The sequence below is a fragment of the Pantherophis guttatus genome, chromosome 3, assembly GCF_059756535.1.
Source record: "Pantherophis guttatus breed Tessera chromosome 3, ASM5975653v1, whole genome shotgun sequence".
Taxonomy (NCBI): Eukaryota; Metazoa; Chordata; class Lepidosauria; order Squamata; family Colubridae; genus Pantherophis; species Pantherophis guttatus.
In genome coordinates this window covers 171,881,332-171,906,289 of record NC_142065.1, presented here as the reverse complement: position 1 = coordinate 171,906,289, position 24,958 = coordinate 171,881,332, and the positions used below count along the sequence as shown (strand labels likewise).

At 35.6% G+C, this 24,958-nt stretch overlaps 1 protein-coding gene and 1 long non-coding RNA gene across 6 annotated transcripts in view; one reads left to right on the top strand and one right to left on the bottom strand.

Annotated features, from left to right (window-relative positions):
• Positions 1 to 24,338, bottom strand: part of SPIDR (scaffold protein involved in DNA repair) — a 175,329-nt gene extending 150,991 nt beyond the window's left edge. For 2 of the 5 annotated variants that reach the window (XR_015733361.1, XM_034429723.3), the window contains exons 1-5: positions 21,597 to 24,338; positions 19,775 to 19,930; positions 17,765 to 17,834; positions 14,550 to 14,717; positions 12,183 to 12,343 (exon numbers count right to left, since the gene is read on the bottom strand). Coding sequence is in view for 3 of the 5 variants with exons in the window: in XM_034429723.3 (XP_034285614.2) it covers positions 12,183 to 12,343; positions 14,550 to 14,717; positions 17,765 to 17,834; positions 19,775 to 19,930; positions 21,597 to 21,611 (570 nt within the window). In the remaining 2 variants the exon portion in view is untranslated. Of the gene's footprint in view, positions 1 to 12,182; positions 12,344 to 14,549; positions 14,718 to 17,764; positions 17,835 to 19,774; positions 19,931 to 21,326 lie in introns of all 5 variants that reach the window. The other 3 variants (XR_015733362.1, XM_087890546.1, XM_060681987.2) reach the window with 2 other exon arrangements.
• LOC117672767 (uncharacterized) lies at positions 21,957 to 24,518 on the top strand. The gene is made up of 2 exons (XR_004593354.3): positions 21,957 to 22,046; positions 24,255 to 24,518. It is a non-coding gene; the product is annotated as an uncharacterized LOC117672767 (long non-coding RNA).
• The last annotated feature ends 440 nt before the right edge of the window (positions 24,519 to 24,958 follow it).

Here is a 24,958-nt window from a genome sequence, read left to right as displayed (position 1 = left end):
TGTATGTTACAAAAGGAGGCAAATAGATATTCTGGCAGGCTTTGAAGTTTCATATTATACCCTACAACCACAGTTCCCAAACTGTGCACAGCAGCACCCCAGGGCACTAAAACAAACTCACAAAGGTGCTGCACGATATTTTATTACTACTTGATCTTTTGTAAAACAATCTCAACCATCCTTAATTTATAACCTCAGTGCAGTTTCATTAATTACTTTAGAAGTTCTACATGATATCCTTCTCTAAAAATCTACTTAGTTTATTTTTAAATTTAAATATATATCAACCAATAAAAAAACACCTATGACTTAAATAGAAGAAAATGAAGCAAATGTTCCAAAGAAAAATGTTACATCCATAACGGTGGTAGCACAGAAAAAAGATATTGTGACCTTGATAGACATACAACACTTACTTGAAAATGTTAATAATGGCCTAACAGAATGGTTTAGGGAATAGAAAATACATGGATCTAAATCAGCACATATTGAAGTCACAAGCTTGAATAATTATGTTAGCGTGTAACTGAATGGATACTTGATGAATATCAAGTAAGAAAGTTTGAGAGTTATTGGATTAATTAGAGATAAAGAATATATTGTTCTTAATGTACATATTAAGCTTATTCAGATTTCCTTTCATTATGAGAGCTAAACAAAACTTTAATTACTATATGGTCAATGTAACATATTATACTGTGAATACATAGTGGATATGTTGAGAAGTAGATGCTGAACTAAGAACTACTGTGCATAGAACTCATTAGACCCTCCACCCAAAAAAAGAGAACCAATATAGACAATGTTGATTTTCATGCAAAGATAAGCAAAACAGGTAATTTGATCCAGTATAGTTTATGTACCAGTTCTGTAGTATGAGATATTTTTTTAAAAAAACAACAACCACCAAGTCTATACAAGTTTACTTAGAAACCTCTCATTATTCACAAAAACTATTTGCTTGGAATGTTCTGATAAGTAAGGAATTGTAAATATGACTGGCAGGTTATGGATGAAGAAGGTATTTGCTTTATGACCCTCCTATATCTGTTCAGAGATAACACAAAGAACATGGCTCTCAACCTATGTCCTTCTCAGGAAAAGATTGATTGTTTTTAGCTGAGATTAAAAAGCCATACTCAATATTTAAGCTGGTGATTATTTGTTTCAAAATTACAGTGATTTTCTTTTAGGTTTCATTGGCCATTTGTTAAAAACATCAGGATATCATGGAATTCCTATTTTGTTTTTCAATTAAACCAAGTTTTTGACACTTTCCAGGAAATCAAGATCATACTCATGTTAAACTTTAATGAGTAATGCCAAAGCAGTGACTTTTTTTCAAGCTCAAATGAAAACCAGGTGAACAGCGAAGATATGCTGTAAAAGTATGTGATCCAAAACATTTCTGGATCATTTTCAAAGTATATAACCTTAGTTGCTTAATGTTACTGCACCTTGGTTAAAGTCTAGAACATCTCCCCACAATATAATATGAACAATCACATGAAAAAGTGACAGAAGGCATATGTAAAATGTGTATATAATGCTAATTCACAATTTTATTAACCATGGTTTGTTGAATAAATCACCACTAGCTGAGTTAACACAAAATGATCTAAATCATAATCCATGATCTGTAAAATACAACAGTTGGTCCTGCACATCGTACTAAAGCAAAACTAAACAAACAATATTATTTATTTATTTATTTTTATTTCTTTGTTTTATTCAACTTCTATAACCACCAACTCAGCCAAGTGATTCTGGGCAGCTTATAATTCTGAAATTCTAAAACGATTAAAACAATTTAAAATACATTGAAATTATATAATAGCATAGCAAGTAAATGCAGTCACACTATACAACTAGATAAAAAAATTGGATTCATAAAATAATTTTTTTTTTAATTTGATTTATATGCCGCCCTTCTCTGGAGACTCAGGGCAGCTTACAATGCGTTAAGCAATAGCCTTCATACTTTTATATATTTATACAAAGTCAGCTTATTGCCCCCACAAACTGGGTCCTCAATTTACCTATCTTAGAAAGGATGGAAGGCTGAGTCAACCTTGAGCCTGATGAGATTCGAACTTACAGTAATTGCAGACAGCTGGTGTTAATCACAATGCTATCAGTTTGCTGAGCCACCAGGCCCAATAATTACTTGGTTTTCACTTAGCATGCAATATAAACTCAACTGTAATATATGAACAATGGTATAAGTCTTAGAGTGCTATATAAACCAACCAATTGTGGCTTAGTTAGTAACACAGTTAAGCAAAGTATATCTGAGATGTATGAATTAGTATGTCATTCCACAGGAAAGTGGCTTGGCACAGATATGTTTGCTATTCTTGATTTTTCTCAATATTATAATTGGGCAAAGTTTTGTAGCTGTTACGCTTGGGATGAATTCAAACTTTTTTTCACATTAGAGGGATTCATTATAACAAGTGAGTGCTCCCAATACAGCAAAGATATCAGTGGAATGCAAACAATTGTTTGTCTTTTCTTCCTTGCTCCAGCTTGTTCCACCCTTCATACTAACCAGTAATAGCACAGTTTTACCACACTGGCCCCTGTTTATCATATGCTGCTTGGCTATATTCCCTCCATTCAAAGGCCAGCAGCAGCATGAACAAAAGCACAAGTATGTAGCCGACTTTTCCCTTGTGAAATAAAGCAGGCGTAAAATTATATAGATATACATCTAAGAAAAGAACATTATCTATCAAAAAAATGGAAAGAAAACAGACACACAGGCCTGAAGTGACCAGATTGCTGGAATCTCAATCTCCCTAAAAATGCCAAGAGCTAGCAAACACTACAGAAGTCATCTATTTGATTAAGAAGAGTCTAATGGAAAAGAAAAAAATAGGTCCATTATATATATATGGAAAAGCAGCAGGAGCAGTCTCCTTCATGGCAAACATGGGTCTACACAATGCCATCAATTGCCAAAACATATGCTGTCCTGATGCACACATATTTGATGCTTATTAAACAATATATCCATCAACCCCAAAAGGGTTTTTAGCAGCTTACATGGTTAATCAGAAGGTACACCTGAATTTACTGATAATCTGATATTTTTTAGTAATTAAGCACAGAATTTAGTAATTAAGCCAAGGAATTTAGTGAAATGAAGAGAGCTTTGGGTAACCTAAACAAACCAAAGAATCTGAAGTTAAAGATGTTAATAAAAAACAAAAATTCAAAACCATTAGGGCAGGGGTGTCAAACTTGATTTCACTGAGGGCTGCATCATGGTTGTGTTTGACCTCAGGGGGCCAGGGTGGGCATGGCCGGGATGGGTGTGGCCAGCTCTACGTCACTTGTGTTGGGGGCACCTGTGGTGGCCTGAGTACTCTACCAGCGAAAACAGGCTACTGAGCTCTGTTTTTTACTGCAACGACTTCCTGCAACCCTTTGACAGCAAAAATGGAGCTTGGGTGGGCTGCATTATACTCTGAGAAATAAGGGTGGATCTCTACTGTACCTAAAATTACAGAATTGTTGCATTTCAGTTCTTTTATTATTTGCTTTAATCCCAGAAAGTATCAGCAGGGAAGTTAAGAAGAGTCAGGCCTATGTGGATATGTCACCAGAGAATTCAACAGCTAAATCAAAATCCCAGAAGAAGACAATGATAAACTATTCCACAGAGCAAGAAAGACATATTGATATGGGCACATAGACAGGAGGATTTGAACGTTATTCAAAATCATTTTTATTTTGATATTTTCTTATGTTTTGAAAATATTAATACAAAATATTTGAGAAAAAATGAAAACTTCCATAGCTGTTCAGCAAAGGAGAAACAATGAATTATTAAATTCTAACAGGAATTTTAAATCAATTAGCAGCACAATTTATGATCAATGTACAGTTTTCAATCTACTGCACTGTAATAGAGCCTTGTTTGCACATATATCAAAATGAAGTCGTAGAATGAAATACATTCTGAAATGAAATAAATTGAATTGGGCAAGATGGCTCTCCTTGCTCCACACAAAATACTCCAGAAATATATAACTTGCAAACTTGGAAGAAAAGCTTTGACATAATCTTTTGCCAATTGAACTGTTTGTATTTACCCAAAATTCTAGTAAACCCTACACACATCCAGTGTGTCATCATTACCCACAGGTGTGAGTAAAACATTTTACATAAGAACACAGACATGTTATCTGCCATCAGGCATTAGGTCATCAGTCTGACACAGATACCATATCAAAGAATAGTGCCTCTTAAAACAACTGCATTTTATATTACACAATAGAAGGAACAGACAAACATTGTTTCAATAGGAGAGAAATAAAGTAAAAACATCTTTTAAAATTACATACAACTACATGGACCCCCACACACATGTGCACACACATACAAACAACTAATTTTTTAAATGTTGATACTAAATGTTATTACTCTGAAATCATTCCATCTTACATAATAAGCAGATGGGCTATTCCATTAATCTCAATGCAAATATTGCCACTCACTTAATTTGAATACTTGTTGCATAGCAGAAACTATTTTGAAAAAATATATACGTTTAACAGAGAAATGTCTAGCTGCTAAATTAGTTTATTTACTAAATAGTTTTGAACATTTCCCTGTCTCCAAAACAGTTTACTAAATACCAACAGAACTAAATTTCTCCCCAGTATAAATTCCTTTAGTTTAAAAACACTTCATCACCTATTTCAAGTTCTTAGAATGGGATAGTACCCTATACATTTCAATTAAATCGCTCTACATGGCTTATCCTTGAAGAGCATTTGGAAGCTACAGCTGGTGCAGAATGTGGTGGCATGCACAGTTCTTGGGGCCCCAAGAGTGGCCCATGTTACACCACTGCTCCATGAGCTACACTGGTTGCCAATTTGCTTCCAGGTGCAATTCAAGGTGTTGGTTATCACCTTTAAAGCCCTAAATGGCATGGTTACTTCAGAAACCATCTCAATCTGATGGGACTAACCTGCTTCAACAGCGCTGGCAGAGGAGACATACTGTGGATCCTGTCAGCCAAGGAATTTTGGCTGGCAGAGTCCAGCAGAAAAGCCTTCTCTGCCATGGAATATCTAAACCCCTGAGGTGAGATCGGCTCCCACCCTTCTGACCTTCTGCAAGACCTTTAAGGCCAGATGGCTTGCAGACCCAATGTTGGAGTATTGCATTGGAGGTGGTTGATTAATTAACAGCTAATCCCACCTCCCACACACATATCCAGCTGCTTCCTTCCCCGTCTTATGACCATGATTTTACTTTAAGGAATATTTATTTCAGATGATTTTAATATATTTTTATGCTGAAAGTTGCTAAGAGCTACTTCGAAACAAGATGGGTGGTAAACAAATTAATAAATAATAAATTAAAAAGTGGATTGGATAAGCATTTAACAAAATCTTTCTATTCCTAGTGGGCAAAACTGTCTTCAATAGAATTGTAGGTTCAGTTCTGCAGCCAATTATCAAATTGACCAAGTGAAGGACAAAAGAAGACCTTCCTGATTTCCAGGGAAATACCTGAGTAGAAAGCGAAAAAGATAGTGAGGTGTATTGCTGCAATGATGACTGTAGGCCAAAGAACAAAATAAAAACAAAAACAAGGTGACTCAAGCATGCTAGCCAGTCTATATCGAACAACAGGCCAATTTTTACAATTATCACTAATTTGATGTTGAACTAATTTTTTTTCTGTCCTTATTCCATCATTCGAATGAATGTCTGTTATTTGCTCCACAATTTGACAGGGACATGAAAGGAATCCCCCCCTCCTGCCCCGATGTGCCCTGGGCAATTATGTTACTGGCTAATCCTTTCAACCCAGAAGCACCTTAAATAGTGTCTCCAAGACGAACGGGATGGGAACCAATTTCATGTTGGACTATTTTTTTTCTGTCCTTATTCATAGCAACAATTACATTTCTGTACTATTGCTATTAAAAATTGATATATTTTTTTGCAGCATTTGGTTCAGCTACTTTTACTTTCTATGTACCAGATTGAATTTTATTAAAAGTTATTGTTTAATGCAATGGAAATAAGCACAGTATCAGCCTTTAATGCTCAAAGCCATCTTCAATAGTAGACCATGAGAAGATCAAGAATGTTTACTATGTTTTGATTAAGCATTAATGCTAATATGTCAGAATCTTAAACACTAATAAACTTTAATTATGTTTTCTTTATATCAAGTTAACTTCAACTATAGATTGTAAACATGATGGGCTACAAAGCCCAGTTACAAATTAACTAAGTTAAATGTTCTGAAATCCATCTTTAAAAATACAATAAACTAATATTTAGGGTGAGTAGAAAAAGACTAGGACATGGAATGGTCTCAGAACAACCTAGCAGTTTAATCCTCTGGAATTAAAATAATTAAAATTCAAGTTGTTTAACAGGCTATATTTGTATATATGAGTAGCATATCATCTTGAGGATAATCAGCAGATTAACTCAGAAAATAGCTGTGAGTGCCTTAGTATTTTGCATTGAAATATTGTTAAGAATATTGTATTTTCATTGTTTTTAAAAAGTAATCAAACAGTTACACAGCAAGGAATTACAATGTAAACTGTCAATATTTCAAACAAAGTTATTTTTGTGATAAATTCAATATTCATACATTTAACAACCAGTTTCTCTTGCAAGCTTAGCTCTGTAACCTCCAAAGTAGCAAAACCATTTACTAAGAGCAGCCCAGTAGACAACTCAGCCCCATTGCCATAGAATTAAATTCTTTGTATTATACCCTCTAATTCCCTCTCCTTTATTTTAATGCGGTATCACTCTGGTAAAATCAATGGCCATGTTTACACAATGGCAGCTTGTCTTAGTAATTCAAGTTATGCCTAAAAAATATGAAGCCAAGAATTCTGAAATAATAATAAACATTGATACAACTTAAAAATTGAAACTTACAGAACGTGCATGAAAGAAAACATGAATAATAAAACAGTGTAATAAAAACAGAACAGAATGCTGGCAAGGAAAAACATTTCATGGTCAATTTCCACAACAGATTGAGGGGAAGGTGATAAAGGTAAAATCTGGGAATGGCATACAACAAGAAATTTTAAAAAAAGAAATGAGGGCTTGATTTTGGCTGTGCAAGACCAAACTATTTAAACTAAGGCAATCAAGGCCAGAATTGAAAAATCAACAAATGATTTTGAAAAGAAGCAGAAGAAACCAATTTTGTATTCATCTCGTGCAAGAAGATTGCACAAACTGATTATAAACAATGATATAACATAATTGCCAAAATGATTCACAGGAACACCTGTAAAAATTACCATGTACCATTAATGAAAAATTGGTGAGAACATAGAGTTGAAAAAATAGTCAAAAATGAGCAGGTTAAAATATTGTGGAATTTCCTAATGCAGATTAATAAAGCCTAGGCTCGTAACACACCAAATATAAATGTGGTTGAAAAGAGGAAAGTATGGATAATTGATACCAAGGGGTTGAACACAAAGAATTGAAGAACATCACAAAGTATCAAGATCTGAAAATCAATATTGAAAGACTATGGCATAAACCAGCTGTAGTGGTCCCAGAGGTTATTGGAACACTGGGTATGATCACAAAAAATTTTGGACAGCCCTTAGAAATTCTACTTATTGATATTTCCATCTGACAGCTACAAAAGGCCACACTGCTTGGATTTGAACATATACTATGTGGATACATTACAGCATCCTTGGTTCTTGGGAAGAACTCGATGCATATGAACTCCAACACCATCTAAAGAACTGGCAGCTGTGACTTCACATTGTTGTGAAGAGATGATAATTAATTTGTATTTCACCTGACTACCAACAACTCTGGGTAATTCAAACGTAAAAACATTAAAAATACAATAGGAGACAAAAATAAAAGATGGCAAAAATGACAGACGTCAGTCAGGAACAAAAAAGAAACAAACTCACACAATCCAAGGATTTGTGTATTTAAATCGTATGTTAAATACTAAATGTTCAATTAAGTTCAAACCAGATTTTACTTTGCTTTCAAAATACAGTGCTAGGTAATGCTATGGTTTAAAGTTGCTTAATATCATGGTTTATTTTCAAAGTATGAAACATAATTTTATTGTTTTATCAAAAAAAGAAAACTAGAACTTTTGGCATATATGAAGGAGAAAAAAAATTGGTGGGAGACAACCAATCTATGTAGTGCCACAATGTACAATTCTATAAAAATATATTGTGGTAAGATATTATTATCTGAACATGGTGTTAGAAAAGTTAATCAACCATTACTAATATAGCAAATAAAATGATATTTGTACACTTAGCTCCAATACCTATGCATACAGTATTTAATCATATATGGAAACATGTAGCAGTAGTATCAGCTTTCACTACATATTCATTTTTCTAAGTCTGCACTTGAACAATAAAAATAATCACAACTAAGGATGTAGACTAGATTCTTCATATTTCTGTTTGAACCATATCTAACAAAATAAAAGAGTTGGAAGAGACCTTGCAGGTCTTCTAAACCCCCTGCTCAAGCAGGAGACCCTACACCACTCCAGACAAATGGCTGTCCAATCTCTTCTTGAAAACCTCAAGTGATAGAGTACCTACAACTTCCAGCAAGCTGTTCCAGCAAACTGTTCTCTCTGTTAGGAAACTTCTCCTTAAAAGTTGGATCTCTCTTTAATAAACTTCCATCATTTACTTCTTGTCCTGCCCTCAAAGCTTTGGAGAATAGGTCGATCCCTCTTCTCTATGATAGCCCTTCAACTATTGGAAGACTGCTATCATGTCACCTCTAGTCCTTCTCTTTGCTAGACTTTGGTAGACTCTTTGTTGCTCTTCTCTGTACTCCTTCTAGAATCTCAAAATCTCTTCTGTGTCAGAGTGACAACTGGACACTATATTTTAAGTGTGGTCTTATCAATGCAACATAAAGTGGTGTTATCACTTCACATGATCTTGATATTATTCCTCTACTGATGCAGCCTGCATTGGCTTTTTTTTGGGAGCTGCAGCACACTGCTGGCTCATATTCAAGAGGTTGTCCACTAGGACACCTAGGTCCCTCTTCCAGTTACTTCTGTTGAACCAGGTATCACCTATTCTATACTGGTAGTCCTTGACATACAACAGTTCGTTTAGTGACCGTTCAAAGCTACAACAGCATTTTAAAAAGTGACTTATAACTATTTTTTTACAATTGCAACCTTTGCTGCATGGTCACTTGATCAAAATCGAGATGCTTGGCAACTGGTTCATACTTACGACAGTTGTTGTGTCCTGGGGCCTTGTGATCACCTTTTAGGATTTTCTGACACAATGGGGAAGCCAGAGTCACTTAACAATCAGGTTACTAACTTAACAATTGCAGTGATTCACTTAACAACTGTGGTAAGAAATGTTGTAAAATGGGGCAAAACTCACTTAACAGATGTCTCACTTAGCAACAGAAATGTTGGGCTCAATTGTGGTTCTAAGTCGAGGATTACCTGTACCTGTTATTTACTTTTTCTTGCCTTATCTAAGGTAGCCAGGTATAATATCTAGATCCAGATATTTGTCTTGTCCATTTGTCTTGTCCATAACTTCTCTATTTACTAAGCACATAAACAGGCAAGACAGTCTTATTATATTGAATTAAGAGGCATATAAACACTTTTTAAGCTATTTAATGTAAGAAGTTGCTAGTAACAGCAGTTCTCTTGGTTAACTTATTTGAGTTGCTGTAAAAGGCAACCTGTATTCACCATATTTAGAATTGTCCCACTATTTCATGCCACATAGGCTTCACAGGCACAGATACTTTGAATCCACTGCTTTACATGATGCTCACTTTGACACATAAGAAGAGACAGATGCACCCCATTCTTACCCCATCCAGGAAAAAGATCATTTGTATTTTTGAAAACCAAAGACATAACTCTAGGAGAAGAGAGTCAAATATGAAGCTATGTGATATAGTGAATATGATATAGTGAAGAAAGTTAATTTCTCTTCAACCCAAGTTTAAAGTTTAGAGTTTACTTTAGAACTTCCAAAAAACAGAAGGGAAATCTAGGTGGATTAAATGAGAAGGAAAGTCTGATTCAAGGAATATTACCTAAAAAGAAATAGGTGTCTTAGCTTGTTGTTGTTAGTTGAGAAGTCGTGTCCAGCCCATTACAACCCCATGGTGTCTTAGCTAGAAACTGCTTAATTTAATGTTTGTTTTTCTTGTGTTCAATTAAAAAAAATATGCTCCTCTCTTAAAGCATTATATTTACTGTCAACTGGAACCCAATCATCAAGGAATTTGTGTTAATTTGCAAGTTGTGTTAAGGCAAGTTTTCTCTTAGTAGGATAGCACCATCTTGTGGTCTGCAGGAATTCTTGTGTTTACTCCATATATTCTAAGATTCTTTTCTTGTTACATTTATTTCCAGTTGTTCTGGACTGGAATAACTTTGTAATCAATTTTTTTCCCAAAACCTCCATTTTAATATTTAAAGCTAAATGAGGTTGTTCTACATTTATATGTTTTAAATAAAAATTGATATTAATTTCCCAATAGGGAAAAGGGCTGATACCTGTAATCAAAATTAAGATAATTGCTATTGATAGCACATATCCGATTGTTTAGCATTTTTACTAATGTTTCTTTTCAGCTGATTTTCATTTGTGGCCACTTTATTATTTTTACTGGTTTTAGTGTTTCTTCTGATCTTGATTAAAAGATCAGTGAAATTTAAAAATTAATTTAGAGATGCATTATCACAAGTATAATGCCAGATATAGAAGATATTTGGTAACAGCTAGGATGACATGCCACTCCTACAGGATAAAAGATGGAGCCAAGAGAACTTTTAGGGGAAAAGAGTGAAAGGCACACTTCCATCCCAATAGGCTCAGTCATGCCACTAAACCATGATTTACAAAACATTATGGTTGGGTTCATGTAACACATACAAAGCTTAGTTCACTGTACCTCCAGACTTCTTACTTGAACCCACTTGACTTTATTTATTAAACCTATCTTTACTCAACTCAAAACAAAAACAAATATTTCCCACTTTTGAGAACAAGAAGGAACTGTGGCCAGAAAATGCTCCTTTTCAGTAGCACTGCTGGCATTTTGGAACAGTGTTCCAATAAAAATTAGATTACACTAAATAATAACAATGCTTCCCCTCTCTCTAATTTTTAAATATTATTTCCCCAATTTTAATATTGAAGAGCTCCTGTTGCTTAATCTGGGATTAATGATGCCACATTTATCAGATATCCTGCATTTATTACCTGATAGTTGACCAAATATTTAATTTTTACAACCTATTTTTAAAAAGTATTCTTTATCAACTTTCTTCTAAATTAAAACTTAAAAAAAAAGGTTCCTGTCTCCCTCTACTGGAGAATATTGAAACCCTTTATAAACCAGGTGTCAACTCTCAAAATGAGTTTAGCTGAAGCCATGTTCTTTTTACTTCATTTTTTAGTTGCCATACATATGGGGGAAGGGGGAACTACGGGGTGTGGGATAATTTCCTCCCAGTGCCAGACATAACAACGATAAGGCCCTGCCATCTACCTGGTGGGTTAACGTGACTAGTGAGCCTACGGGGGTGGATGATATCTATTTCTTTTATTATAACAAAATGCGGGAAATATTTAGCATTGGTTTCACAGTTGAATGTGCTGATATGATGTACTCAATAAAATAGATCTTTGAGAAAAGCCACAGCTTCAGAGTCCTGAATTGATTGGGCCCATTACTCAGAACCATGACACCAGGATATTAAGTTTAAAAGAGCAAAACTGGTGAACCATGTTTTGTTTATTATTAAAACATTTCTTCCTCCTTGGATGCTATAAGTCCCAGGATTCCATGCATTTAATTAAAAAAATGCTTATAATTTAAAAATGGTACTGGTCCCTGGCCTGTTAGCAACTTGGCCGCACAGCTGGAAGTGAGCGGCAGGCAAGCGAGTAAAACTGAAACCATCCTCCCCCTTGCCCCTCCATGGAAAAACTGTCTTCCAGGAACCCAGTCCCTGGTGCCGAAAAGGGTGAGGGCCACTGATTTAAAAAAACAAAATTAAAATGCATTAAATTGTATTCAATAATCTCCACTTTCGAATAGAGTAGATATTTAGTCTGGCAGCAAACATTCTTAAAAGACTTCCATCTTAAACAATTTTTTTTTTACCTTTGAGGGTTCATCTTCCTTCTCTCCATCGGCTTTGAAAGTGCTGTTTGTGCATGAATCTGTGTCCAATATATCCAAAGGAGCTTCATTACCTTCCGATTCACTACATTGTTCATCATGCTCATAATCACTATCATTCTTCCACTCAATGAATTCAGGTTCTTCATGAAGGAGCAGGAAAAAAAACTTCCAGAAATTAGACATTTTTAAAACTATTAACATTCTTACACATATATATTTCAGGCATATCTAATTTTTTATATAGAATCTAAGTTAATGACCTCAATTTGGTGTAGATTTGATGACAACTAAGACTAGTTGTTATATTTCACAAAAGAAAGTACTTTCCCAATTAATTTTACTAATTGTTATGTAGCTACTACTCTTACAGATTAATAACGTATTTCTCATTTAAACATACTATACTGGCTGAGCTTGCACAAAATACCAATATATCTACAAAGCTCCCTAGAAGTACATTATCTGGACTTTTTCAGTCAGGATCTGGATCTGGAGAGCTTAGTTGAAGGTAGCATCCACCCTCTAATCCTACTCCATTTCTCAGTAGCATTTTATATGATCAACCATTCTTGACTGCTTATATGAGTTGAGTATTGGAGCTGCTGTTCTACAGTACAGTGATTCTGTTTGTTTGCTGACATTTTCAGTCATAAAGGAGAAAGTAATGGAGTTCACTCCTCTCCCCATTTGATAACAATGACATAAAGGCACTGAGGAAGGTTATCTGTCAGTCTTGGGTTTATGCTGATGATACCACTTTACATTCATATCGTGGGACAAACCAGTTATGTTACAGAAATTTTGTTCCAGTGTCTGAAGATAGTATCTGAATGAGATGAAACTGACTGTTCATTAAGGGTTTTGGCTGGCCCTAATGTCATTTCATGAGAGAAGCCACAGTATCTTTGACATGGTAGGTCCACAACTTGGAGTTCTTCCTTATCACATAGCTACTGCTGGATAGGTATGTGGAAGATGTGACCAAGAGGATCATTGCCCAACTTCTGCTAGCCCACCAGCTAACTTAGCTGGAATGAGAAAACCTTGCTGCAGTAATCCATGCTTCATCATCATGTATAGAGTACCATATGGCGGTGCCTTTAAAGAACATCCAGCTTCTATTAGTGCAGAATGAAAAAAACTTAGGTACTAGCTGAAAAATATATTTCACTATGCTAAAGGCACTGCACTGGCTGTTGATAGGAAAGCTTCCCTTTGAATATTAGCATTGGCTATCAGCTTGTTCCAGATGTGATTCAAGATGTTGGTAGCTTTATGACTTGGGACCAGATAACTTATCAACCAGTCTCTTTCCAGTTGTTTCTACCCATCCTAGCCAATCTGTCAGATAGTGTATATTATAGACCCTGTTAGTTGGTGGGCTCTTCCAGGACCATTTCTGCCATGGCACCTGTCCTCTGAAATATCATTACTCCACAGTCAGACTGGCCCTGAAAACCTGAGCCCAGAGCCCTGGGTATGTTAGAGCTCATCTCCTGGTTATTAATGGTTGTTTTACAAGTCCATCTGCTATGTTTTATTTTTTATATTGTTTTTACTTTTTATCTATTTTATTGTAAGCTGCCCAGAGTCACGAGAGATAAGTGATGATATAAATTGATTAAATAAATATTAATCTAGGCCCAGCTATGCCGCCATTCCAGACAACAATGAACCTTTGGTAATTGGATGGTGTCTTGTCAATGTTTGTGAATTGTATGTTATTACTTAATTACTATAGGGTTGATATACTGAATGTTATCAATTTGAATAATGGTATTATAGGTTTATGAAGAGTGTTTTACTATTACACTATTTACTGTAGATGTTTTATCATTTTCTTTCGTCCATGAATGTTCATATTGTTGAAATACACTATGGATATATTATTTGATTTTCTTGTAAGCCTGCATTTATCTGAATGAATCTGTTAAGCATATCAAATAAATAAAAAATATCCTATTAAATGTTAACACATAAACATACTGATTCCTCTTTTCCCTCCTGATATTTCATTTGATTCCAAGATTTAATAATAGAAATAACAGCAACAGCAGTAAGATCTGTGAAATGTACGTAAATTGTAAACCAAGCAAATAAATCAATGTATATAAAATGCTAAAAAGTAGAAAGAATTCAGGACTGAGGTTCCAAGACCAGACTGTTCCAAAGAATACTAGCACTATTAGTAGAGGCCTCAGGAATAGAATTTTTCCAGGTCTAAAGAATAAAAAAGGGGATAGGATTTACTCTATGGAGACAAGAAAGTGCAAATATGGGAAATACGGCTTTTTGAAAATTAGGAATGAAAACTGATTTTTACATTGTGTACAGAAAATGTGTTACCTTTACTACACATTTCCTTGGAGATCAAGGCATACTTTCTATATTTCTTCATTTTCATATAAAGAGAATCTGAGGCTGCAATGTCATTTTCCTCATCTGAAAATTCACTTCCACTGGAACTCCATACAATGTCAGTAAATTCACAAAGGTGCTCAGTTTTAGAGATTTCTATGGAAAATAATTGGAAAAAATGTAGTACATTACTAGTTTCTTCAGCTTTAATTAAAACATTGCATTACTTAAATATAAAATGCAATAGAAATCCCATTTTAAACAGCATTTAATCATTCAGAATATATGAAGCTATATTTTTAACTTATTTATTTATTAATTAATTAAATTTCTATACCGCCCTTCTCCAAATAGGACTCAGGGCGGTGCACAGCCAAGGTAAAAACAGAGCATACAAAATTTAAAAACAGTATTAAAATAATTAAATATTTGGCCGTAAATTAAAACAACCCAATTTAAAATCAATTTAAAATTTAACTCAAGCCAGCCCAGCTAGTTGAAATAAATAGGTTTTCAGGGCCCGAGGAAAAATCCGGAGGTCTGTTATTGTACGTAACTCTGGGGGAAGGTTGTTCCAGAGGGTGGGCGCCGTCACAGAGAAGGCTCTCCCCCTGGGGGTCGCCAGCCGACATTGTCTGGCGGACGGCACCCTGAGGAGGCCCACTCTGTGCGAGCGTACTGGCCGGTGGGAGGCTATTGGTGGCAGAAGGCGGTCTCGTAAGTACCCCGGCCCTAAGCCATGGAGCGCTTTAAAGGTGGTCACCAACACCTTGAAGCGCACCCGGAAGACCACCGGAAGCCAGTGCAGCTCGCGCAGGAGAGGTGTCCATGGCAGCGCCTCGTCGCCCCCATAATCCCCCGCGCGGCCGCGTTCTGGACCAGCTGGAGCTTCCGGGTGCACCCCAGGGGGAGCCCCATGTAGAGAGCGTTGCAGTAGTCCAGGCGGGAAGTGACTAGTGCCTGAGTGACTGTGCGTAGAGTCCTGATCTAGAAAGGGACGTAACTGGCGTATCAGGCGAACCTGATAAAAAGCCCCCCTGGCCACGGCCGTCAAATAATCTTCTAAAGACAGCCGTGCGTCCAGGAGGACGCCCAAGTTACGAGCCCTCTCCGTGGGGGCGAGTGATTCGCCCCCAATAGCCAGCGATGGCGTCAGCTGATTATATCGGGACGCTGGAAGCCACAGCCACTCGGTCTTGGAGGGGTTGAGTCGGAGCCTGTTTCTCCCCATCCAGGCCCGCACGGCCTCCAGACACTGGGATATCAACTTGATATAATAAACTTAAAAATACACATAGAATTGGTCCAAATATTGCATACCTTTAAGCAGCAGTAAGACTGTGATGTACCATATTTTCCAGAGTATAAGACACACATTTTCTTCCCCCTTTTCTTTCCCTAAAAGGCTGAAAATTTGGGTCATCTTTTTCAAAGCCTTTTTTCAGCCCTAACGAGGCGCTAGCGAGTGAAGCAATCTTCCGCTCTTAGCCTGCTTTTCTCATTGCTGCTCCCTCTGACAATCAGCTGTGCTTTAGAAGCTGTTTTTTATCCCTAACCCAGTGCATGCACGCTCAAAACCAGCGAACTAATGTGCTGAAGCTGACCAGACTAAGGACGCTAGCCAAATGAATACCTGGTAGGCAGATTTTTTTTCCTCCTATTTTCCTTCCCAAAAACTAAGGTGCATCTTAAACTCCGGTATGTCTTATACTCTGAAAAATACGGTATTTAAAGTATTAAGGGAACAAAATTATCACATGTTCCAGCATACAATACAGATTTTAAATTCCAATCTAGGAACTATATGAAATTAAATATTTCCAAATGGCAATAGCTATGTTTTATTGTTTCTCTATTTTTCTCAGGAGCAATTTCCAATTGGGCATTATACATAAAACCAAAAAATACTAAATCATTTAAAATCCATTCAATAAAATATACAAAATAAAGTCATACATGTTATAAGATATTCTTGATGTTTTTTGAGAAGATATTTAGCTTTTACATTTAGATATTAAAATAAGCTATGGCTTATTGTGATGGTGAAATCTGTGTCTCCTTCATATACCCATCCGATGCCATTCTTTTTTTTCATCCTATAAATTCTTCAAAGATGTTATGTTCATTGACCCCTAAACTATGATGACTTAGAATACATTTACTGTGTAGAAATGCCATATTTGATATTAACTACAGCTTATCAGAATTAATTAAAAAATAAGAATTTACAAACTTTTTTTTCAGTATATGAAAGAAGAACATACAAGCCCAGGAAAAGTTGATATGATTTGATAAACTGTAATTTATTGTGATGCCTGAATAATACTTTGTAATTTGAAGACTAAAGAAGTAATGTTTATCTTTAAACGAAATAGTTGCTGAATGTATAACAGTAATCAGAATTTTTATTATAATTCTAAGCAATATTTATACAATAGCTTGTTGCCCTCTTTACAACAATCCTGTTTTATCTTCCAAAGATCATTTACTGGTTCAAGGGACAGATCTGAACCAATATCTTTCTAAACAGAACTCAGCCACTATGTTATCTCACCAACTAAAACTAAAGCTTATCAGAAATTTAACTGATCTGCACACACAACTCACTGTTACTATTTAAAAAGTTTCCACTCTAGCAAGAAGGGAGTAAAATCTCATTCTTACAACACATTCTTCTGTGCATTAAATGTAGCATATCACATCTTATTCCTATATATATACTTAGATCTATGTAACTATATTTTCTGTCAATATACTCTGAGTAAAAACACACATTAATTTCCCTCACCGCAATTAGACATGGTTAAACTTTATACTGTTTTTTTAAAAACTCATAGGTTTGGTGGAATATATCAAAATCAACGATATCTTAGCATAAAGTGTGATTACAATCATAGTGTTGCATGTTATTTATTTCCTTAGGGTTATAGAGTGTTTTAGTCATAGATGACTCTGTGTATATTCTAATACTGTTAAGATTAAATTGTGTAACATAATCCAAGACAATCATCTATTCTAAACCAACACCAAATTCATGATCTATGAAAAAATGAGTGTAATACAAATAACATTTATATTATTTTATATTATTATATTATCTCCTGAGTCTCCGGAGAAGGGCGGCATATAAAAATAAATAAAAATTTTTTAAAAATTAAATTAAAAATTAAATATTAATAAAATGAAAAAACACAGTATTGTACCTTCACTTGAGCTAAGCAATGTTGCAAAAGACTTTTTAGCTCTAACTGGTTTTCTTAAAGATTCTTTAGCCTGTTTGAAGAAGAGAAGAATACATATAATTTAGTATTGTGTAAATTATATTTGTAAATTTTTATCAAAAGTATACTTTTAAAATACATAAAAATGCTATTATCGTTTCTGAACTTAAGAGCCACAAAACAGCCAATTCTTTAACTGTTAACTGTTACAACTGTTAACTGTGTTTTCCATTGAATACTAATAAACTTTACTCAGGTTAGTTTTATTCTGTTCCTATCTACCCTGGCAGTAAATAAATGGATTTTACTGCATCTTCCAGACTTCCATCAATTCATCTCTGTAATTTCAAATTATTGAAAATGCTGCAGTCAAGACATGTGACAACTGTATACATGTATATCCTATCCTTTAAAATGTTTTGTAAGTACAGCAATTGATTTTTTAAAAAATCTTTACAATATTAAACTCCTCTGCAAAAAAACTCATTGTGACCCAGCCCATGTGAATCAGGTCATAATATGTACTTTGAGGGTAGTCTCACAACAGATCTCAAAATAAAAGCAGACTGATATGAGGAGAAATTCTTACCATTCAGGTAAACTGAGACATCAGCAATCCAAAACAAATAAGTCAATTAGCATAGCTTCTACAAGAATGGCACGATAGGATCACATCTAATTATACTCTTTACATATTTTACTTTATACAACCTGAGGCTCAAAGGATCATATATCAACCTTAAATAGAGATGTCAATAACATTATGGTTGCATGTCACAATGACTGTTAAGTGAAGTATCTCACTTCATGACACATACCCCACTACTCTCCCCAATGCAATTGTTAAACAAATGTGCAGTTCATTAAATGGAGCACAGATAACAAGCACAGGCCCAGGCCCACCTGTCCCAGCCCTCCCTTACTCCCTGAGAATGTGTGCTCTTCCCTCTCCTTGGGTACCCCGTCTTTTCCCACTCCCACTCAGTTCTCCCAGGACTTGGCACCCACCAGGCCAAGCACGCTCACTTACCTTTTGAAGAGCTCCAAGGCCTTCCAAAGTTCTAATGTATGACCACTTGTATGTATCAAACCAGAGTTTATTGAGAAAACCCTGTGTTTGTCATTGGAGGCCATGAACTCTAGGACTTTTCTAGACCTGGCTTGAAGGTATGAAGAATTGAAGCTATTAATCACAAAAAAACTGAAGGGATTCCAATACCAGCTTAAAGTGGCTAGTAAATTAGGGAGGATACCCTACTGGCTTTAATGCCTATATAAAAACTTACATCTAGCCATTTGCCTCATCACAAACAAGTTGTTCCATAACAGTAATGCAAGCTACCTTGGTTTTGAGCCTGCAATTGCTGCAAAACTCAAAACCCAGCTGAGCAAATCTCCAACAGGATGGTATCACCTAGCTAGCCACATCTTGCTGGCAGATGGTCTACATCCAAGTCAAGTATAAATTTGATCTTCTTGTAGGATTACCAGGCATTTATTAGGAGCACCTTGAGTCATCAATACTTTGACTTCCCTTCCTCGCATATTAATACAATAAAAAGTGAAAACAAGCTTTTGTTTTGATTTTCCTCAAAAATATTTGGAGTGGAGTCACTGACATGCTCCTAAAAAGCTAAAAGTGACACCAGAAAAAAAAATACTTTTATTGGCTTTAAAGCAGCACTCGGCATAATTTGGAATTTCTAGTAGTTTTCAAGGGTACTACATTCAGGCCTGATTCACACGTTAATACTGAAATCAGAATGTTTACCTGATTTGGGAGCCTACTTAAAAATGGACATGAACAAAGTGAAGTGGATGCAAAAAACAGCTACTAGCTATAACAGTTTGGAAAGCTATGGGGAAATGAAAAAAGAAAGAAAATCCATGTAACTAAGCAATTAAGAATCATCTTGCAGTCTCCATATAAATTTTCTTAACTCTTCGTCACCAAGGATCAAGCTCTCCTATAGGAAAAAATAAAACATTAACCTCCAATGAAGATGAAATCTGAAATCCATCACCACAATGATGCCAGGCATCTGAAATAGAAGCAGCAGCCACTGGAGCATGAGGATTTTTCTTCTCTTCCTCTCTAGGCGTCTCATCAGGAAAACAGGCATGTTCTATGTAGCATGATCGTTTCCTCTGCAAAGAAAATGTTTTTAAATCCATTTCTGCCAGTATTTTTATTAATATAATCATGAATACAAATATACAAATGTAACGGTGCCTAACAAAACAAAATATATCTTCTAATCCAACACAATGAAAACTGAGTTCTAGTGCCATTTTAGAAAAAAAGAAAACTGAGTTCTAGTGCCATTTTAGTCAGCTGGGTGACTCTAGGCCAGTTACTCTCTCAGCCCAACTATCTCACAGGGTTGTTGATATGTATGTTTGCCACCTTGAATTACTTATGGAAATAATAAAGGCGGAATAAAAATCTAATAAATATAACAAAATAGTTTTACTGCTAAGGTGAAGTTACAAAGTATTGTACATTGAGCCAAAATTTAAATAATGATAAAATTGTTAATTACATAGATTCAATAGGCTACTATCACCTGCACCATGCCTGGGCAATCTTTACATCTGCAGATCAATTTAATTTTTACTCTACCAAAGGAAGTAATGTGAAAAATAATATTGGGAGGAGATACGGCCATATACCAATAAAGGAGAATATTTGTAGCTCAGGGTTGAAATGAGGGGTCAATACTCTGAGTTTGATTGTTTTCTTGCACACATTTCATGACCCAAATTAGGTCTAGTCTGGCACTAGACTCACAGGGCCATATACACAGGACTAAGCAACATAATGCCTTTTGGGGGGTTTTTTGTTTTTTTTTTAATTTGATTTATATGCCGCCCTTCTCCGAAGACTCAGGGCGGCTTACAATGCGTTAAGCAATAGCCTTCATCCTTTTGTATATTTATACAAAGTCAGCTTATTGCCCCCACAAACTGGGTCCTCATTTCACCTACCTTAGAAAGGATGGAAGGCTGAGTCAACCTTGAGCCTTGGCGAGATTCGAACCCTGCATTAATTGCAGGCAGCTGGTCTTAATAAGCTTAATAACAGGGTGCCTTAAACCCCTGTACTACCAAGGCTTTTGTAATCAGAATGGCCCAATAAAAATTCAATCACCTCTGAATATCACCTAATTTTATTTTAACCACAGGGTCAGTTGTAGAGAACAGTTAAACATTATCCCTGATATCTTTCACAACATTTTCTTTTGAACTTTTATACAAAGTACAAAATACTTTTATACAAAGTACAAAATACTCTACTGCTTTTCATCATTTCATATGCAACAAATTTTACTGTCACTGTTCTCCACACACACAGGGCTATTTAGGTAGGTTGTAAGCACACCAGGAAAATTTTAGGTCCCAACCCATAGAGAATACAGGACCAGAATCAAAATTAAAGAGGATAATTATTTTAATACCAATTTCCTTCTAAAACAGTATTTTGAAGTCATTGTATCTCTCATTGGCCAAAGCAACCAAATCAACTTCTAACAAAGCCACTCACTTCTGACAATGATGTTTTCTTATCATTATATAGGCTAAAAAAGTATAAAATTCCATAACCCCTGAAAAACTCAGGCGGGGTTTAATTACAGCCATCCAGAGCTTAATATTCGTATTTTTAGGCAAGCGTGACTTTCTATCCTTCTCACTCTCTACACCGCTCATTAGCCGCCTCCCCCCCCCCGCACCGTCCCCTCCGATATTTAGAATTAATGGAAGAGGACTCCAACGTCCTACTTCTACTTCTACCTCCAAGAAAATAATTTGGTACCTTCCTCATGGCCATCTCCCCTCTTCAGAATGAGTCTCCCATTGGTCACGTGACGGAAAAGAAAGCGCTTTGCCGTTTGGGGAGGGCCGGTGTAGGAATTCTAAACTATTATACAGCAGTCAAGAAAAAAACGTTTCTGCGTAACCGGATTGACGCCACGCCCCCTTCTCTTCCAGTTTGGCGCCGTTTCCTCTGCTGAGCTCTGGATTGGGGAAGACATGACAAGCTACGTCTGACGTAATAGTGAAAGCGGATGGCCTTCGTCTTTCTCAGCTGTTCGCTTTGGTTTGGCCACACGGGGGCGGTCGCATATTAAGGCCCGTTTTCTTCGGTTGCGCAGGCGTTCTCTAACGAGTCTTCACAGCAGCAAAAACTGCCGTTGTCTCCTTGCTTAGATTGAAATGAGTTGATGAGATGCCAGCAAAAGGAAAAGTAAACCTCAAGTCACATGTATGTATGTATATATGTATGTATTTAGTAATATGTAGGAGTATATAATGAGTTGACTAGGGCTGAAAAAAGGCAACGCTTCAAATAGTTGTGGACAGTTAATTTTTTCCATCCCTAATTTATTTCTAAAGCAAATTGGTCGGTGGAATATAAATATAATAAAAGCATAAATAGAATCCTCAGAAATGGTGCTCAGGTCACTGAAACTAATTGAATCTAATTTAATGGAACTTAAACTACATTCAAATAATTAAAACATAAGTATAAAAGAAACAGAAATCCTAACCCATTTCACCAACTGAAACCTATTTACTAAAAGCTGCCTGTGCTAAAAAATTACCTGCCTGTATATATGATGAAATCATCAGAAAATACTTGCACTGAGACATCTTTAAAACTGAGACACCAATGTAATTTTCACCTGCCACACACTGCCAATTGCTATGAAGAAAATAACATAATTTTGACCGCTGCCTTTAAATAATATTTAAGAAAATGATATAAATGAATTTAGCAGCTGCTCAAGTAGAGAGTAGGTAAACCTTCAAATTTTCTTAACTTGGTAAAATAAAGTATCTGGTTAAGGATGAAGGTTAGAGTACATGTAAAGAGAAAAAGGTATGTCATAGGCACCAATGAAGTGTATTGTATTGTATTGCACAACAATACATATAGGATGTGATAGTGCATGTGTAGTTAATTTGAATAAGAAACAAGCCAGAAATTAAAAACGCTAACATATTAGAGACTTTACAGATAATTCTGAGCCAAGCATATTGGCTATGTGGGATTATCTGGATGCCTTCTACTCGGATGTATGCCCAGATATGAGACAGGAACAGCATTGCTTGTGCTTTTGGATGGTCCCTGGTGGGATCAAAATGAGGATAGTGCATTGATCCTGGCTCTTCTTGAGCTCTCAGTGGCCTTTGATACCATTGACCATGTTGGGTTAGCCCTGGGTGTTGGAGTGCAGTACCACTTTTGGTTTTCTTCTGGTTTCTGGCAAAAATGCTCATTGGGTAAATGTATTTGCTTAATGCAAGGCTGTCAAACTTGCAGTCCGAGGGCCGGATGTGTCACATGTTGGTCACACCCATGCCCGGTTTAGCAAAGGGGGAAAAAAGCCCCAATACGTCACATGACGACACCATGAGGACGCACGTTTGGCACCCCTGACTTAATGACTGCTGTGTTCTTAAGGACATCACAAAAAAGGTTGCAAAATCAGGATTATGTGTTCACCTGCTTAACAACTACAATGATTTATAATCATTATTCCCAGCTCAGTTAAAGACTACCTGCTTTATGGACCTATGGAACAACATGTTTTACACCACATGTGCCTTTCCTTTCAATGATTAGTGAAAGAAGTTTTAAATACAAATTTAAGGATTTAAATAAATATTTTGGAATAAACAACAAAATGGAGATTGAACTTTGATTTTGGAAAGTTAAAAATGCATGGAGCTCCCAAATGGATTGAAGTAAAATTATGGAATGAATTATAAGAATTGTAAGAAAATGTTTTTGTTTTAAATTCTCTTTAAAATAGAATGAGCCTTGAAAGTTAGATTCTACAGGAAAGCAAAAAGAACTAAAAATTACAATTAAAGGAGGAGGTCACTTAAATTTGACTTATTAATACAAACTGGAGCCACTTGCATTAGCAAATAGCATTAACTTTATAGTTTATTACAACAGACTAATAGCTTTAAAATAGATAATAGGCAACTTCTGAAAGTGATTAGAAAGTGAGGTTTGCGAACTTGGTGCCTTTTAAAGGTCTCTGCCATGGTTGCGAACAAATTGGCTAATCCCATCATTTCCTGCCCACTCAAACCTAATATACAGAAAAAGGTTGTCCTATGGTCTCTTCAGCAAGGAGCAGCTTTCCTTTGGTCAATCTTACATCCTTTCCTTTGGAGAGGTTCTAAGGACTCATCAATTCCTTGGTCTTTACCTTTCTCATCAGTTCTGCTTTTGCAGAGCTGTCTTCAGTTCTCCATACCTCCCCTGGAAGGCCCCAAAGATTTTACAGTTCAATAAAACTGAGGCAGTTTCTACAGCAAAATTTCTTGTCTAGTAAATTGTTTTAAAATACATAATATCACAATAACTATATATTTTAGTTGTCATCTAAACAAAGTTTGGCACCATTAAAAAAAGTAAAATAGATTTTAAAATTACCTTTTTATTTTATTTTAGATTGCTATCTCAGTAAGTCACAGAACAAAAAAAGAATGGGTCCCCGTGTCTCTTCCAGTTATTGTTTTAATATTAAGAAAACATACGGAACATATTTTCCTTGAAAAATAGATGTTCGGAAACATTTTTATCTATTACATTGCTTGACATCATTTGATTGCTATATTATTTATAATGATGTCCTTGAAGCAAAATTTTCATTTTTCTGTTGTTGTAGCATCAATGCATACATAACGAACAATAAAATAGTGACTCAATATAGAATACTGATTTTCTTCAAGTTCTTTGACCTTTTTTTCCTCCATGAGATCCTTGTTTCAGGACTTTTTATAAATAGATATATAGCCAGAATTGTGTCCACTTTATTATATATGGAAATGAGAATTGAAAATGTCAGAACGAATAAAGTCAAATGCAATGGAAATGGGCTACTTAAGAAATGTGTGTAATAAAACAAGGAGAGGAAGTTAAAAAAACATGCAGATAAGTTTGTTACATAGAATGTAAAACAAATATATGTTTTACAAATATATGAGAAGTTCGAGAAGAAATGTGAGAATGTTATGTTGGAATCAAGCTAATGAGTTTTTTTTTAAAAGACAATATATGAAGAGGTCTGTTAATATGGTGAAAGTAAGAATATTTTTCAAGAGTACAGAGAAATACAGTGATGTATTTAACTTCATTGCCTTACTATTTCCTAC